This window comes from Canis lupus, chromosome 5 (assembly GCF_011100685.1).
Source record: "Canis lupus familiaris isolate Mischka breed German Shepherd chromosome 5, alternate assembly UU_Cfam_GSD_1.0, whole genome shotgun sequence".
Taxonomy (NCBI): domain Eukaryota; kingdom Metazoa; phylum Chordata; class Mammalia; order Carnivora; family Canidae; genus Canis; species Canis lupus.
In genome coordinates this window covers 60,473,258-60,491,610 of record NC_049226.1, presented here as the reverse complement: position 1 = coordinate 60,491,610, position 18,353 = coordinate 60,473,258, and the positions used below count along the sequence as shown (strand labels likewise).

At 52.7% G+C, this 18,353-nt stretch overlaps 1 protein-coding gene across 11 annotated transcripts in view; it reads right to left on the bottom strand.

Moving 5' to 3' along the window:
* Nucleotides 1-18,353, bottom strand: part of KCNAB2 (potassium voltage-gated channel subfamily A regulatory beta subunit 2) — an 85,354-nt gene that overhangs the window by 14,551 nt on the left and 52,450 nt on the right. For all 11 annotated transcript variants that reach the window (XM_038537772.1, XM_038537768.1, XM_038537776.1 and 8 more), the window contains 4 exons: nt 12,336-12,379; nt 11,630-11,667; nt 3,789-3,868; nt 1,054-1,098 (listed from right to left, as the gene is read on the bottom strand). In XM_038537772.1, the coding sequence (XP_038393700.1) occupies nt 1,054-1,098; nt 3,789-3,868; nt 11,630-11,667; nt 12,336-12,379 (207 nt within the window). The remainder of the gene's footprint in view (nt 1-1,053; nt 1,099-3,788; nt 3,869-11,629; nt 11,668-12,335; nt 12,380-18,353) is intronic.

Sequence of the window (18,353 nt, the reverse complement as noted above, 5' to 3'; positions counted from 1 at the left end):
AACAACTTTGTTGGGATCAGAAGAGAGGTGTCAGTCATCTGTGCCCAGTGGCCTCAGGGGCCTCTGAGTGGCACTTTCTGGGCAGGGGTGGATGGGCCCAGCTTTAACAATGCTTCCTCTGAAAATAAAGACATGTGAGCCCCAAGGGGTCCCAAAGTGTAGTCAAGCGCCTGGCCCGGTCTGTCCCAAGGAGGGTGGGAACCCTGTGTGACAAGGGGCCTCAGGCTTCTGAGCTGCTTGGGGGCAGGGGGAGACTTGGTGGGTGGCTATGGTGAAGACCATTGTCTTGACCAATGGCTGCCACTCCCTGGTGAGCGTGATGCCCAGCCCTGAGCCCGGCAAGTGTTCTATAGACTCAGGCCCTCAACCTACCAGGGAGTCAACAGTGGTCCCTTGACAGGCAGGGACCGTGAGGATGGGTGGATTCCAAGCCCAGAGAAGGACTGTCCCTCTCCTCAGTGGCTCTACACCCAGCTTTACAACCAGGCCACCTGGGAAGTCTTCACATCCAGATTGTTTTGGCCTAACGCAAGTCAGGCTGCAACCCAGGACCCTGGCCCTCCGAATCCCTGCAGGACCAGAGGTGGATGTCAGGGCGAAGCAGGCAGAGCGCGATGTAGGGGGAGCCCCACAAGGACCTCCACTTGACTTCCCTCTCCAGCAGAGATGCCTCTTGTCTTGGAGAGCTGAGTTTTGCACCCCACTTGGTGAATCAGCAGAAGCTTCCCACCTCTGCACAGCCCCGCACAGTGTGAATACTTCGTCTCCCTGGAGGGAGCATGGAGCTGCCTCCATTCTAGAATATTCTTCCCCTTGCCGGTGAGAAAAAGTCTGAGGCTTCCAGGCTATAGAAGGGCTGGCCAGCTGCCTGAGGGCCAAAGAGCAAGCTCCACTTCTAAGCAGGCAGGAACAGCAACAGGACCCACACCAGCATGTGCCCAGAACCCAGAGGACGCCTGCCCCTGGCGGTGCCTCTGACCCTCCGGCTGGCCTTCTGCAGGCTTTTCCCTGCGTGCACCCTGGACGCCGACCCAGAGAGAACATGGTAATTACCTCCATCCCTTCTTCTTGATGATGTTCCCTAACACCACTTCGGCCCTGCAAGAAAGACCGACACACAGGGATTTCATTACAGCGTGACAGAGACATTAAACCTCGCCCTGCCATGACAATCTGCCACTTGGTTCCCTCTGTGAAAATGCCACTGGGGCCAGAGCACTGGGCTGTTAACAATGCTCATCTTGGCTCGGGCAGCTCATTCCAGAAAGAGGAGAGAGCCCACCAGCAGCCATCATTCCCCATGCAGGTGGCTGAAGGAGGTGACCCTGTGGGCGCCTGTCTTAGCAGAAGTGGCTCCTGCTCTCACAGAGACGGAAGGAGCCGATGTCCTGTTTGGCGAGGCCAGCACCACCCCATTTCCCATGTTATGTGGGCGACGTTTCCATAGAGGTGTATTTTTTGAAAGCTAAGTTATTCATCAAGTGCATCCTCTCTTTTCAGAGACAATCAACATGTATGCAGGGCCAGGGGCTGGATTTCCAGCAGAGTGCACGGGTGTGTGTGTGCATGTATGTGTGTGGGTACATGCGTGTCTCTTGTTTCTTGCTCTTGAACAATAGAGAGACAGATGCCATGCTGACTGCTCTCTGTTCTTTTTGGAGTCACTCTGGCCCTGCACCAAACTCGGGCTAGCCGGGGTCATGGGTGGGCTGCTCCCGCCTTGCTTGGCACCGCAGCACTGGATTAACTTTTAAGAACTTTCTGCTTGTAGCAAAATGTTTCTGAGCAAAAACAACAGACGGCGAATGATCCATACCCAGTGCTACATTCCAATTATAAAAGCGCCTGAGTCATCCACTCAGAAATAATGGGCTCTAATTTGCAAGCTGTTCAGCATACATTCTGAATGCTCTTCATTTATGGTCAAGATGTACAGAAATTCACTCAGCCCTGGGCCTCCTCCTTTTATTGCCTTGGTCCTTCATTTATGGGACAAAAGATCGGGACAAGGAGGAAGGGAGAAAAGCAAGCAGGGGTCCTGGGGTGATAGAAGCTACAATCAGCTACCCAAAGCCTGTTGCTTGAGGCTATGAATTCCTGTGGCCCTGAATTTGCTAAGCCTGACATCTGCCGAGGGGGGTGGTGGTGGGGTGCACAGAAATCCTGCAGCTCTCTGCTAAGTGCCCAGATTAGCATCAGCATAAGCAGCAGAGGACTCAGCAAAATATGCACTTGGTGCTCTGGATAGCAAGAGGCACAGAGCCTGGCCCACTGGCCACTGGAGCTGCCAGGCAGCCCCCGGACCAGAGCTGCTCCCTGCCTGTCCCTTGGTACATGGTGCCTGGCTTCCCCTGGGGGTTACTGCTGGCACCGAGCCATGGATGGGGGGTGAGCAGGCATGTCCAGCTCTGGGCTGGACTGAGACGGAGCCACAGAGGCCGGTGGAGGAGCGGAGGGCAGGATGAAGGCAGGGGGCTCCAGGGGCAATGACCCACAGGGAGCCACTCCCTGAGTCCTTGGCTGCTGGTAAGGGGCCTCCATGAGGCTCCAAGGCTGCCTAGTACCCGGTGTGCTTGCCTTGATATGCCAGCGCTGGTATCTAGCTAACCAGGGGGAAGTGAAGACAGGGATGGCGAGGCTATGGCTGCTATGGAGCAGAGTGTGCGGGGCCCGTATGTCTGGAGCCAGAGGGGATGGTCTGGAGCTGCCTCCTGCACGCTCTCAAATGGGCAGCAAAACTGAGGCACAAGCAGGGCCAGGGAATGGGCTGGGCTGCTGAGGCCAGTGAGGGGCTGGCCTGAGCCTGGCATTTGCATTGGGCTTTTCTACCTCTGACCCTCTGGCTTTAGTTCATCTGTCTGGAAAGCATTTCACTTTGATGGGAAGAAGCTGCCAATATGGAGGGCTAGGGAGGGAGCTGTACATCAGGAGGGGCGAAGGGCTGCCAAAAGGCGCTGGAGAAGATTTGGGGATCCCAAGGAGGCCCCCAGGGCTGTCAGGTCCTCAAATCCTGAGTTGGGACTTGAGAAAAGACCCAGCTGGGCTCCCGATCCTCAGTGCTCTGGGCCTCAGGTAATGACCCAGAGGCTTCCAGGCAGATGCTGGCCCTTTGGCCACGTGCCCCTGCCAGCCAGGCTGCAGCCAACCCAGCTGATAGGAACTTGGCTCGCCCCAGGCAGGGGGGCCGGAGGGAGGACAAACAGAGAGCCAGCAGATGACTTCACAAACAAAAGCTGACTTTTGGAAACCCGATGCAGGAGAGTGGATGATTTGATTACAGCTAGTCTTTAAAATTGAAGCCAGCAGCCTTGGCTGAAGAGGGCTTTTACATAATTGAGTAGGGAAGTTCACTGCCAAGATGGGAAGTGCTTCCTACAGCGCTCGGCTGGCCAGACTCTGCTCTCCGCAGCTCGAGAGGCCCTGCGTTCCCTGCAGCCCTCACTGCACCGTGAGGACATGAGACTGTCAGACGTGTGGGGCTGGTCCAGGAGAGCCTGGGACCACAGCTTGATCAGGCTTTGGCCCAGCACAGCATCTTTGGCACCAGAGGGACTGTGGTCATCGTGGACACACGGGGAGTTTAGCAAGTGGCCGGTGTCCAAGTGTTCTGCAATTTTGGCCTCATAAAAACAGCACCTTCTAAAGCCATTTAGAATCTGAAAAAGCAGGCAGAGTGGGAGGCACATTTGTGGACACCTGGGACCCAGGATGGGAGGACTAGCAGCTCTGGCTCTTCCCAGGGAAGCCGTGGCCTGCACTGCATCCTCCCCGTGAGAAAAGACACGTACTTGCCCGCCGCGTAGACTTCTGCAGTATCGAAGAGGTTGATGCCATTGTCATAGGCCAAGGTCATTAGTTGCTCTGCCATCTGAAATGAGAAAACCAGAGCTGCTTGCTGGCAGCACGGTCCTGCCAGGCCAGGGGGGGTGGTGCCTGGAGGCTCCAGGGCATAATCCCAAGCACCCCGAGGCTCCCCTTATCCTCTCTGCCACAGGACAGGCATGGAGCTGCTCTCAGGAGCATACCCACAGGGAGGAAAGAAAACAAAGTGGGCTGTGCGTTTCATGCGAGCAGGGACCCCATCTGTTGGGTCATCACAAAGCTTAGCACCTATACTGGGTTGGAACAAGCCCCCAAGAGGAGTGTGACAGATCTTGGCAGAATGAATAGTTTTTTAAAGCTATGGCTGGAATGTGTGCTGTGGCTGTAGGCCCCCCCCAGATCCTTCCCAGCAGCCACCCGAGGAGGATACGATTATTGTTTGCAGATGGAGAAACTGCCATCCTCAGCTAGCACTCCGGCCGGCTGGCGCTCCTCCACTGCCTGGCAGGCAGGAGTTGATGAATGGTGCCCAATCTGCACACGCCTTTGACCAGATTTTGCTCCTTAGGCTGCTCTAAGGGTGAGCTTGCGCTCCACCAGCAATGACCCTCTGGTAGCGGGGGTGAGGATCAAGGAGCTGGGGAAGTCCCCCTGTAATTAATGACCTCTCCAAAATGCAGCAGACAATGCTGGTCCTCTGGACTGTGCAGGTGTCCCTTTAAGAGTCACATGCAAACTCCTCCGCCCTTCACTTCTCAAAGCTCAGCTCAGAGTGCCAAGCCTCCCTCCCCAGCTACCCAGGGTGGGGTGAGTAATAGTTAACAACCCTCAAGCACTGTGGGACGAAAAGCCAGCTATGTTCGGCTTCCTGGAGATTCTCTCAATACCAAACTCAGAAGCCCCATGGGCCAGGCAGACATGGAGAATGAGGCTGGTGGCCAGTGGGGTCCACTGGGGTGGGGAACCAACACTCAATCATTGCCTGTGGGAAGGCTACATCTTTTGAATTTTCTTTTTTAAGGATTTATATATTTGAGAGAGAGAGTGAGTGAGAGAGCATGGGGTGGGGGGCCCGAGGGAGGGGGAGAAACAGACCCCACCCTTTCACTGAGCAGGGAGTCCCGACATGGGGCTTGATCCCAGAACCCTGAGATCGTGACCTGAGCTAAAGGCAAACCCTTAACCAGCTGAGCCACCCCAGCATCCCTCTTTTGATTTTTCGAGAGAAGCCAGAGATCCAGGGTATCTGGGGGCAGTAAAAATCTCCTAATTTTCAAATGTTGGCAATGAACCCCAAAGATTTCTGATACTGAGCAGGCCAAAGTGAACCCCCATTTGTTAATGGCTGTCACTTGAGTCAGAAAGCCCAGGGTGGGTGGAAAGGCCATTGGTGGAGGATTTTCTGGATCCACCTGCAGGGCTGATTGGCTCCACTGGAGCTCAAGTGTAATCATGTGTCAGATGCATCCATGCACCCTCCCGGGGGGCCTCTTCCTCCTCCCATGCGTCTCTCTTCCTCCTGGGGCTCCTTTCTTCCTCTCCAATGCTCCAGGTATACACTAAGCTCCTTCACTGGCTCACCTCTGTCTTCAACCTGACTTTTCAGGGATGAGTCCTGCCAAGCTGCCCAAGCTCTACCCAGAAGGGCACCTCGTGCTGGGCCCCAGCCAGATTATACAGACAATGTAGGGGGGCCTGCTGCCTCTGGAGAGGGTTCTGATTGGGTGACTCAGAATCAGGGCTTTTATTTTCATGTTTCAGTCCCTGTATTTCTTCTTATACTCCTATCTTGCTTATCTGGAGAACAGCACGCTACAGGTATTCTTCTGAGCTTAGAAATCGACCCGTATTGATTTATGGAAAGATCATCTTTATTCTTTTAAAAAAATTATTTAAAATAATTTTAAAATTGTGGTAAAATACGGGTAACATAAAATTGCCCACTTTAGGCATAGGATGCTGTGGCATTAAGTACATTCACATTGTTGTGTGGCCATCACCAGCACCTGTTTCCAGAGCTTCTACATCTTTCCAAACAGAAATTCAGTCCCCATCAAACACCAACTTTCCATTCCTCCCTCCCCCAGCTCCTGGCGCCCACCCATCTGTTCTCCGTTTCCAGAATTCTGATTCCCCTAGTTACTACATACGAATGGAGTCCTACAGTATTTGTCTTTCTGTGACTGGCTGACTTGATGAATTTAACACAATGCCGTTAGGGTTTATCCATGTTGTGATGTGTGTGAGCATTTCCAGGGCTGGGTTTGAAGGGTGGTTAGGAGTTTGTCAGGCAGGAAGGGGAAGCATGGGGTGGGGGGGTTGTTGCAGGGAGAGGCTGGTGTGCGTGGGGGTGGGCCGTGTGCCGGGTCTCACCCGTCCCATGCTCAGGTCCAACACCGGGGCATCCTCCTTTACTTATCTTTCTCTTACTGTGGCATCAGTACCTTCAGCCAGTTCTGCTAGTTCCTCCTTGAAGCTGATTCAGAATCGGACCCTCCTGCCTGCCTCTACCTGGTCCCAGACAGAATGCCCTCAGCTGGGTTTTTGTGGTAGCCCCTAACTCTCTCTGCTTCTGTCCTTGCCCCCAGTGCCCTACAAAGTGGGGCAAAGTGTGGTCCATAGACCATCAGCATCAGACATGTGGAATCCCGGGTTCTGCTCCTGGCCTTGTGCATCAGAACCTACATTTTAACTGGATTTCCAGGGGACTCATGCATACTTTACAGTTTGAGAAGCATCCCCTGTCCTTGGGAGACTGGCTCTCTCAGTGGAACAGCCAGAGTGAGCCTTCTGAGTGAAGTCAGGTCAAATTTCCTCTGTGGCTTCTGTCACAGACTGTCAGAGCCAGAGTCCCCACAGAGATCTGCTCCCTCACTTCTGACATATCACAACCTGGGGCACCTCCTGTGGCCTCCTGGAGGCTAGGTCCAGCCCCATTCCCTTGGCCTGGAATGCTCTCCCTCTGAATCATCACATGGCTCACTCTTGCTTCCACTTTCCCTGATTAAAAGCATAAAATGTGAGCCCACATCCCAGCCCACCTTTCTCTGTGCTCTTGTTCTGTGTTTGATTAAATAACGGTCCCTTGGGGAGAAGAAGGTTCTTCATAACATGATGACATCAAAGGTCTTGAGATAGGGGACACCTGAGTGGCTCAGCGGTTGAGCGTCTGCCTTTCAACTGAGGGCATGATCCCAGGATCCGGGATCGAGTCCCACATCGGGGTCCCTGCATGGAGCCTGCTTCTCCCTCTGCCTGTGTCTCTGCCTCTCTCTGTGTCTCTCATGAATAAATAAAAATCTTAAAAAAGAAAAAAAAAAAGGTCTTGAGATAGGAGCTGATCCTGGATTATCAGGTGGGCCCTGCATGGTGCCATAGGTATCCTCACAGGAGGGAGCAGAGGGAGGTCTAACAGGAGCAAGAATGTGACCACAGAGGCAGACATGAGTGAAGTGGCCACCAGAAGCTAGAGGAGGTGCGGGAGAGTCCCACTCTACTCCCCAGAGGCGCCACGGTGAGTGTGACCCTGCTGATGCCCTGATTTCGGCTCTGTGATCATGATTTTAGACTTCTGGCCTCCAGAGCCATGAGGAAAGAAATTTATCTAGTTCTAAAACCACATAAATGGTGGTGGTTTTCTAATGCAGCCACAGGACATGTCTAGCCCTTGGAGATAAGATGTGCTTACTGTCTGTCCCCCTCTCCAGAAAGACAGCAGCCTATGGCAGGGATCTGATACTCAGCAGGTGTGAGCTGAGTGGACACTGTCCTTGGCTGGCTCTGGTGGCCTCCAGACTAGCCTCCCCACCTCCTCCCTTCCTGCCCCAGGGAGGCCTCCCTCGTGGCTACCTCGGCAGCCATGGCCAACCCTGCAAGGCCTGCAAGTGGGGAAGATCACAGGCGCTGACACAGAGGCACCCACCCCATTTCCCCTGTTGCCTAGCAGAAAGACGTACACAGGGTCTGAGAAAGTGAGGGGTGGGAATTCTCAGGGCTGTGCTTTATATTTTTTTCTTTGCTAGGATTTTGGCATAATTGGTCTCCCAGGTTTTTCCCTATTTTAAAAAAACATTTTCCAGGTTTTTCCTTAAAGATTTATTTATTTTAGAGGTGGGGGGAGTGAGGGTGTGTGCGTGCATGAGTGGGGAGGGGAGGAGAGGCAGAAGGAGGCGGAGACAGAATCTTAGGCAGACTCCCCACTGAGCATGGAGCCTGATGCAAGTTCTGATCTCCTGACCTGAGCCGATATCAGGAGTTGGACACTTAACTGACTGAGCCCCCAGGCGCCTCTTCTTCCAGGTTTTTCTATATGAATATATGCTTCTTCCCTGCTCCAGACTGTAGTTCTAACACACAGACCGCTGTCGGCGCTGTTTCCCACACGCTCGCTCCTGGACCTGTCCCCGTGTTCTTTAAAACATGACGCCTAAAGACTTGTGCTCTGTGGGTGAGCCCTACTTTGTGGGGGAGCCTCTATTTTGTGACTGTTTGGATATTTCCAACATCAGTGTTCCCAAAACCAAAGGCAGGATTAATTTTGGGAGACATGTGGGCCTCCTCCCTGCCCTTCCTTCTTGGGGGGCAAGGGAATCCATCCCACCCCCCTGGAGTTGGGAGCTGGCCATGGTGGGCTCTGAGGCAAGAGCCCCGCTGCCATTCTCTGGTATGATTCTCCAGGTAGACCCTGGGCACCTGCTCCACCTCTGGGGCTCTGCTTCCTCCAAGTGGGGTAATAACATTTACCTCCCTGGGTTGATAGGGGGCTGGGTGCCGTAATAAATGTAACATCTGTAGCCTCTACCCTTATTAGATATTTAATCTAATCTATTAATCTAATATCTGCTCTGGGGGGGAGTTCTTTACTTGAGCAGCCATGTGAGGTCACAGAAAGTGTACTGGACTAGAGGCTGGAGACCTGACTCTGACCAGGGCAGTTCCAACAGTTGGCCATGTGATCAGAGGTTTGCTAGCACTGTCTGCTTCCTCTGTGGGCTGGCTCTGCTCTGCCCGGCCCCCAAGGACACCCTCCCCAGGGCCACAGCCCCACAGGCGTTTGCAGACACCTGCTGTGGCCCCAACAGGGAGCACACACATTAGTTTTTGCGGGCCAGATGGTCCCTTGGCAACTTGTAATGTGAAAGCAGCTACAGACAGTATGTAAATGAATGGGCGTGGCTGCCTGCCAATAAAAGTTTATTTATAAAAAAAAATGGTTTGTGGAATGCATAGACAAACAGTAGAACAGATGTTACCAGGGGGCTGGGGAGTTATTCCCTCATGGTCACAGAATCTTGTTTGGGGTGATGAAAATGTTTGGAGATAGACAGTGGTGATGGTCACACAGCAAAGAGAATGTACTTAATGCCATGGGACTGTACACTTAAAAATGGTTAATGTGGCAAATTTTATATTATGCATATTTTAACCACAATGAAAATGGTGAAAGTAGCAAGTTTTATATTTCATATATTTAATTAAAAGTAAAAAAAAACCCAGGGGCACCTGGGGTGGCTCAGTGGTTGAGTGTCTGCCTTCGGCTCAGGTCGTGATCCCAGGGTCCTGGGATTGAGTCCTGCATCGGGCTCCCCACGGGAAGCCTGCTTCTCCCCCTGCCTATGTCTCTGCCTCTCTCTGTGTGTCTCTCATGAGTAAATAAGAAAAATCTTTAAACAACAACAACAACAAAAACAAAAGAGAAGAGCAAGAGGCTGGGGGCTGGATTTCTCCTGGGGGCCACTGCTCACTGACATTCGCGGAGTCCTGCCGCGGAATGACTGTTGGCCACATTAAATCTACCAATTCCTCACTTCTATATTCCTGTGGCACCTCAGTGTCTTGTGCACAAAAGGCAACTCTATAAACGGAACTCTGTTTCTGGACTCCTTGGCAGGCCAACCATCTTCCTTTGGACACGGGCTTACCAAGGAACACAGTTTTCTGCATGGCGCACCCATCTGGAATGCCCAGTGGGCCCGTGGCCTCCCTAGTTTTGGGGAGCACACCTGTCCCTCTGTAGTCTGGAATGGTCCTTGATTCCTTGTAGTGCCAAACCTGCTGGCTCAGACAGGGCAGGCGGCCAGCTAGAGAATAAAACGTGGCTATTCTTCATCTGAACCGTGGCGAGGTGGGCCTCTCATACTTGACGTATTGATTTTTTTGGACACTAACTGTAGGATTTAATACGAAAATTCTGCTGGTTTCTTCGCTCAATCATTTTCACCTGCCAGGACCTTTTGGGAACCTCGAATCTGTCATGTATTGTATCTGCCATCCTCCCTGCCTTGTGTCATCTGGAAATGACTCCTAATATCTTCATATATGGCACCATGTACATGATGGAGACACAGTAGAGGTCAGAGCCAGCAGGGCCACCACTGGATTGTTAATCAATACTCTTTGGGTGCAATGGATCTATTGGTGAAAAAAATCACCTAAATTGGACAGTTATCACCCAGGCACTTTTCTGTATCTCTCTCACAAGGGCATCACACACAAAGGAGCTACTGCCGTTTGGAAATGAAGTCATTCTTCTCCCCAGCAAAAAAGAGGCAGGGGAGTCAGACACTATTTATTTTGGGTGAACCACCTGGACTCAGGGGCGCTGACCTTCATTCTAGGTGCTTGCAACCAACCTGGTAGCTAAAGGCAAAACAATTCCCTGAACTTAAGGACTCCTAGCTTTACCCTGAGACAGTCCAGAGTCAGAACCTCAGAACAAGGGCAAGTAGTTCTACAACCAGCTACTGTCATAAAAGGAAAAAGGAACAAAAACACAAATTAAATACATTTAGATTTTGACAGAAGCGAAGCTTTTCCTTTGAAAACTAACTGAGCAATCACAGCTAACAAGGTCTCAGATGAACTCTCTTATTAATTTTTAAACGCAACCTTTCCAAGAGTAAGTAGGGCAGACGTGAGGACAGCTTGGCATGCAGATGTCCAGAGCTCTCTGAGCGAATGCCACTGCTCCCCCTCCTGAGATATTCACTCACTGCCCAGGAGCACACTAGCCCGGGGTTGTACCAGCCCCGCCACCACAGCAGCACCGCCTCGTGGTGTGAAGAGAGGAGCCCTGGCAAGTGCATTCGATTGCAGCGCACAAGACGAACAACAGCCATGGAAAATGTGCGGTTCGGGGCTTGGTAAGATGTAAAGCTACTCAGAGTCTTCAGCTTGCAGCATAATTTGCAGAATCTGCATTCTGAATGACCTCAGCAGATACGTACTTAAGTTTCAAATCCATGGGGGTGTACGCTGTTGGAGCAGCTTAGAAAGACACTGGGCTGTGTAATTTGGAAAACATGGGCTCCAGGGGCACCTGGGTGGCTCAGTGATTGAGCGTCTGTCTGCTCAGGTCACGATTCCGGGGTCCTGGGATCGAGTCCCACATCGGGCTCCCCGCAAGGAGCCTGCTTCTCCCTCTGCCTATGTCTCTGCTTCTTTCTGTGTGTCTCTCATGAATAAATAAAGAAAATCTTAAAAAAAAAAAAAAAAGAAAACATGTGCTCCCTGGATTTTCCTGGCTAGCGGTGGACTTAGATGGTGTGCAGAGGAGGTGACCTCATGGACACCCCAAGGCACCCAACTGTGGAGTGCGGGTACCAGATTTGGCTTCTCTTGACAACACCATGGCTCACCTCACCCTTCCCGCTGCCCCAAAGGGCCACGGCACCCTTGAAGAACAGAAAGAGAGAGGCTGCGGTGGCTGTGTGAGCACAGGCCCGCTGGTTCATGCAGTGGACTTTACCACGCGCCTGATGTGGCCAGCCTTTACTGGGACCTGGGGCCTGTGGGAGCCCCGTCTTACCTCATCGGTGATCTGGCCTCCGAAGGTCACCCATGTTCCTGGAAGGAGACACATGGGCTCAAGTCAGAGAACCTCTCCAAGGAGCTTGGGCTTCCCCCAGGGTGCTCCGTCCCTAGGCTGCAGGGCTTGTGGAGCAGTCATAGGCCATCATGCCCCCCTGCTCTGTGGTGAGCATGTGTGGACACCTGGCTTTCGGGGCAAGTCTCCCTCCCTTGGGGACAGTGGGCGCTTGGAGCAGGCAGCTGGCTGCAGGTCTCTGAAATGCTTCTTGCGGCTCCAGCTGATGCAGCTCGCAGTCTGCTGACCTGCCACAAGGAGCAGGGTGAGGGATACCTCCCTGAGAGCGGGCAAGATGTGACAGCCGTGCCCTCGTTCTTGCTGGGCGGTGTGTGTGTTGAGGGGTGTGTGGGGAGCATATTGAGTGTACCATGGAGGTGGAGGGACAGTGTATTCTGGGAACAGAGCTCACATTCAGGGAAACAGGTAAAAGGGGAAAATCAAGTCCTTTATGAGGACTCGGTCATGTAAGGAGAGAAGACGCTCTCCAGACACACCCGGGGCCAGGGTGCTTCTCTGATTTTCTGGTGTGAGGCAGGGAGCTGTGTGTGCACAGGGCCCCTGGTACTCCCCTCCCCAATCCCCCCTCCTCTCATGCCTCCCTCAGCCTCCTTGGGTGACAGTGGACCAAGGGGGCCCCCACACTCACCGAGCCCCAGGCAGGAGACCCGCAGGCCGGACTTGCCCAAGTTCCTGGAAAACAAACTTGGTGTGAGTTCTCATGACCAGGACAGGACATGCTAGCCAGGCATGGGCACTCCCACTGTTCCCAATATCCAACCCTGAGCTTGCCCCCCCACTCCAGTCAATGTGTATTTTGAGACTCTGAAGGCAAGGGGTTCTTTGGGGAAAGGCCTGGGGCTCACCTTCCCTTGGGGGTAAAGAGCCAACTGTCTATTCCCCCTGTGTGCTGTCCCCACACCAGGGCAGAGCACATGGCTGGGCCATGCTGGTGACCACGGCAGAGCCTGGAGGGCCACCTCAGAGAGATGGAGGAGTGGAATGGACATTGTCTCATTTCATGGGTTGAAACAAGGCTGACTGGGGCCCTGTGGTCCCGGCCATCACGGGCCTGCCAAGGTACCTGCCCGATGAAGATCCCCAGGTCCACACAAAGGGGCCACAGGCCATCACTAATGTCCTTAGGAGGCCGTGGAGTGTGGCAGTACCCTGCTGAGGACTGGGATGCCCATCTGTCCTGGCCTGTGTGACCTGGCACAGGCTGGCTGGGGGCCTGCAGGGGCAGCCACAGGCCTGATGGTCCTTAAGCATCATGTCACCCATCTCCAACAGCTCTGTGGGTCGGTGTCTTCCTTTTCCCCATATTCCCATCTTAAATACGAATACCCCGGACCTGCCCAGGAGCCGAGGAGTCAGGATTCCACCTGGGCAGTCAGCCCCGCAAGCATGCCCCCCACCACGACAGCATTCCCCCTTCCTCATTCACAGGGAACATAAGATATGAGCCGCTCACATGGTAAAGTTGGCCAGGACAGGGTGGGAGTCTACTACTCTCGGGGGAACCCTGATGCTGGCATCCCAGTCTTGGGACCAGCCTGGGTGCAACACCCAGGCAGGCCATGGGAAGTCAGAGAGTAGCAACAGACTCAGGAGTGAACCCCAGCCTCCTTCCCTGAGGGCTCCAGCTTTTTTTTAGGGCACCTTGCTTCCAAATTCAGGGGATGCTGTGTCCTCAGTTTCTGCACCCAAAACCAGCCCCCTTAGACCCTCAGCAGCCTGGGTTTCCTGGTTGCAAGACCCCTAGACCCTGCCATATCACAGGGAGTCACGGCATGTGGGGAGGGAATATAACAAACTTGTCAATGGTTTGAGCCACCGAATTTAAAGTAGTTCTAGAATGCCCAGGTTTCTTTTCAAATTTCCCATGAAAACTGGCCCAGCTGCCAGCCCACTGTTACCTCCCTTTTTCCTCATGTGAGAAGCAATAGGCAAATCAAACAGCTTTGAAAGTTACTGTGTTTAAAAACTGAAATCTCCCCCGTTCTCCCCTACACATCAGAGAAATAACACGGCCCATGTGTTCTGACCCAGAGCAGCTCGCATTGGTGGCTGCGGAAAAGGAAGGCGCGGTATTATCTCGTCGTAAATGCACACAATGCTATTGCATCTCCAAAAGCCTGTGGGAAAATACTTAGAATATTCCCAATTTAGCTTCAGATTTGCTACGAGAGATTAAAAATATAATACATAGGAAATGTAAGGGCTGAGTAGTCAAAGACATAACCTAAAAGTTTTCTTGTGCTCTTTGAAACATGCTGGAATCGATGTTGCTTCTAAGCAGAAAGTGAATTTTTGTTTTGTTGTCTATAAATAAACTGGAATTAAGAAGTCTTTTTTTTTTTTTTTTTTTTTTAAAGAAAGAAAGGGGCACCTGAGTGGCTCAGTGGTTGAGCATCTGCCTTTGGCTCAGGTCGTGATCCTGGGGTCCTGGGATCGAGTCCTGCATCAGGCTCCCCACAGGGAGCCTGCTTCTCTCTCTGCTTCTCTCTGTGTGTCTCTCATGAATAAATAAATAAATAAATAAATAAATAAATAAATAAATAAATAAAATCTGAAAGAAAGAAAGGAAGAAAGAAAGAAAGAGGCACAACCACATCACCTATAGACGGTGCATCGGGACAGGCCTATTTAACAGTGTGGATAATTTTCCCCACGCTAGCTAGAAAGTACCTATGGTGGGAAATCAGAGCATTGTTTAAAAGCAGTCTGGTAAGGAAGCAAAGGGATTGAAAATTCTTTTATTTTATTTTTATTTTTTAAGATTTCATTTATTCATGAGAGACAGAGAGAGAGAGAGAGGCAGAGACACAGGCAGAGGGAGAAGCAGGTTCCCTGTTAGGAGCCTGATGCAGAACTCCCCGGACCTTGGGATCACGACCTGAGCCAAAGGCAGACGCTCAGCCATTGAGCCACCCAGGTGTCCCAGGGATTGAAGATTATGGTCAGTGGCTCTTAACTGTTTGGGGGTCACAGGCCCCTTTGAGAAACCGACGAAGGCTTTGGATCCCTTTTGTAGAAATGCACACGGACATGAAAACCCTAAGAACCCTGTTTGCAATGCCCCGGCGTGCACAGGGCCCCGGGCACCTGGTCTCAGTAAATACAGGCTCCGCAAAACTAACTCCTGCTTGTGACAATGGGGAGCAATTTCCTGGCCAGGCTCTGCGGAAGGCCAGCGGGGAACCAGATACCACAACGCGCTGTGTGTTCAGAGGGATGAGCGGCTTTAGCAACGGGCAGGAGCTCAGAACACCTGGCTGGGTCCGCCTGGGTCTGTGGCTGGAAGGGGCGTCACCCCTTGCCCACCAGGCCGGGATCTTCGTTTCCACTGGTGCCAGTGCTGGGACCCACAGCATCCGGCTCTCCAGCTGCTTCTCCACCCACTGCCCACAGGAATAATTTAACAAAACTAGGACACCGCGTGATGCTGTAATTACCTCGCTCAAGTTGTCTCCCCGATAAAATGACGGTATTAGTTCTGCCATCCGCTGCCAGGCCTCGGGAGAAGGAATGAGAAGGGACAGGGTATCTTGGGGCTAAAAGCTTTATAAGTACGGCTGCTCGGTGGGGGTGGGGAGCTCAACACATCTCTGCCTTGTCTGGACCAGGGCTGGGGACCCACTGATCCTTGAAACTCCCAAGACCCCAACATTGCTTCCTACAGATTTGTCTCCCCTAATTAAAACTTGATATACTGATAAAATAGTTGGCTAAATCCCTAAACCCAAATAATGTTAGTCCTCATGAATTTGCCTTATGTCTCTCCTGTGGTCTGGAAAAATGCTAATGAGGACTCCTGGATTTAACCTCTGCTGGGGGAGGGGAAGAAGCACTCATGCCCATCGTGTTAGTTGCCGGATGACCCGTGCCCCTTGACACTGCACCTCAGACCCCGGGGAATTAAAATGAAAATTAAAATGAGGTCCTTTAAAATGAGTCTGAGGCCTTTAAATTCAGCCATCTGGGTGGAGGACAGCATTTTGGGATTGACGGACAGCCACGTGGCCTTCATGAGCTGGTATGATGAATGTGGGAGCCAGGGTGTTTTTTGACCAGCCGTTGCACTGGCAGGTGACAACCTGTTTATGGGTCTGTCACTCTCCCAGACTCCAGCCTCCCTATGGATAGGCCTGGGCTTCTGTGTCTTCATCCTCAAATTGTTGCTGACATCAGCAGGGTCTCAGGGGTGCTTGTTGAGTAAGTGGGGGGGGGGGGGCGAGAAGCCCAGGCACGGAGGCCAGTCCCTTGGGACTGAATGCTGCCCCCCCTTATTCACAGGGCTTGGCATCGTGATTCCCCCACATTGAGTCCCTCTGGGGGCTGGAAGGGGGACTCTGGCCACCCACCTTCACTTCCCTTAACACCAAAGGCTGTGGCTAGAGGTCCCTTCCTGGCCAGCTTCCTATGGAGGTGGTCAGAGTGGGGGGTAAATACCAATCAGACTCCCTGCAGCCCCTATCTGCATCCTAGCTGTGGCCCTGGGACAGTCACTATAGAGCGACCCCATGAGGCTTGTACCCTATGGGGCAGATACCTACTTGTAAGACAGGTATTCTGTGCTCAGGGGCACCCAGCAGTTTGGATTCTGGCTCCCACTTCAGCCTCTGTGAAACTACACTGCCTGCAGGTCTACGAACCCACCCTCCCCGCCCCCACTGTCAAGAAGAGCTCACCAGGCTACATGTAAGGACAGTTGGGGGTCCCTTAGTTAGGAAGTGTTGGGGCTAGATCTGAACCCAGCTATTTGGACTACAAACCCCCTAGCCTAGTGAGTGCCTCCCCTTACCACCTCCTTCCTGCCTCCTGCACACACAAGTGCATATGCACGCACACATGCACATCCAAACTCATGCATACATGCACCCATGGGCATACACACAGATACATATGCACACATGGTAATCTTGAGCACTTGGGCTCTTCGAGATGTACCCCTTAATGGATCATAGGATCTTCGGCAGGAATCATGTTAATAGCCACATTTTCCATTTACATAGCACTTCACATTTTTAAAAATGGTCTCACTTATATTAATTCCTTTAATGGTCCCAGGATTGACTTAAAAGTAGCAGCAGGTAACAGGTATCTAACTTGAAATATATAGTATGTTTATTCTTAGCTTTTGATCCCCCCTTAACAAAAGATATAAGCCAGCAGGGCTTCTAGACTGGAAAGAAGTCCATTCTGGATTGTCCTCACTGAGCTCAGAGGGTGGGAACACAAGCTTTTCCTCCAGAGGTTCATAAAGGAATATCAAACGCCCCCAAGGGCCCAGGGAAGGAGGGGATATGGACGGAGATGCAAAAGGACTCAGCAATTCCAAAATCCATCTCCAGGAGGCATGGGGATCAACACGGTTCTTTCACGTGTGGTCCGACTTCAGGCATTGGTTTGGGGGAGATTTTAGCTGTTGTTAGGGGTCTCTCAATACCTTTCAAGTTGGCAGCACTGCCAGCTAGAAACCCAGACACTCTTCTCAATTACAACTAGAATCTTCTGTGGCTCTTTCTGAGCCTATGTGACTCTTTGGGTCCAGATGATGCAGATTGTTTGCTATAAGAACATCATTTCCCAAGAACGTCATTCCAGAAAGGACGAAGAACTAAGAAAGGCCAGACGCCCAAGCAAGATGCCCTAGGACCTGCCCCCACCCTGGCATCCTTTATACAAAGTTGGGACTCTCCTCTTCCACCGGGGCACATCCTACGAGCATCTGAGCAAGACCCAATGCCTGTATCCCCTCCTTCCCTGGGCCTGGGGGAGTCTAGCTCAGGTCCAGCAGGGAAAATTAATTTCATCACATGATTCACCCAATGGTCCCTGAATATCAAACCAATGCCTGTCATGATGGCCTAACTGCAAAGACCACCCATGGGCCATCTTCTGGGGCCCGATGTGCCCAGAGGAGGGCAAGGAGGGCAGGAGGCCTGTGGCCAGTGCTGGGGGTTTCCGGGAAGAGAAAGTATCACAGCGTCCTCCGTCCTCTGAGGGTGGCTTGGTTATTATTATTGCCCCCTGTCCCACCCCCATCAAAGGAAACAATTGAGCAGAAGGAAGGAAGAGAAGCCATCATGCACCCCCCTGCCGCAGTAGTGATGAAGAAGGAACTTGGGGCTGAGCCTGAGACGTGATGGTATTTGTCACCCAGTCCACCCAGTGCTAGGAGCCCTCCCTGGCCTCTCAGTATGCCAAGTGCCCACATCTGACACGGATCTGCTGATCTTCCTGGCTTCCTCTGGAAGATCCCTGGTGGGGGTGCTGGGGGGCAGCCTTGACTCCGCGAAGCCACCCCGGGGCCCTGTACCTATATTTCATCCCGGGCTGCTTCACGCTGTCGTCACCGGCGCACGGGAGGCTCTGCATTGACAGGTGTCCCAGGCTCCGGGCTACCATGGCCACCGCACGGAAGCGGCCCCGGGAGCCCAGGCTGGGGCTGCTGGCCGCTGGGCGGCCCAGCCGCTCCTCGGAGCCCCGGCCCTTGAGGCTGTGCTCTGAGCACACGAAGGACACCTGCATGCTGAGGCCGGTGCCCCGCTCCCGTCGGCGTCCCTCTCCTTCCAGGCTCTGAAGTCAACTGCTCCTAGAAGCCCTCCTTTCCCTGGGATAAGATTTTATCCCAGAAAGCCACGAAGCTGCAAGACGTTCC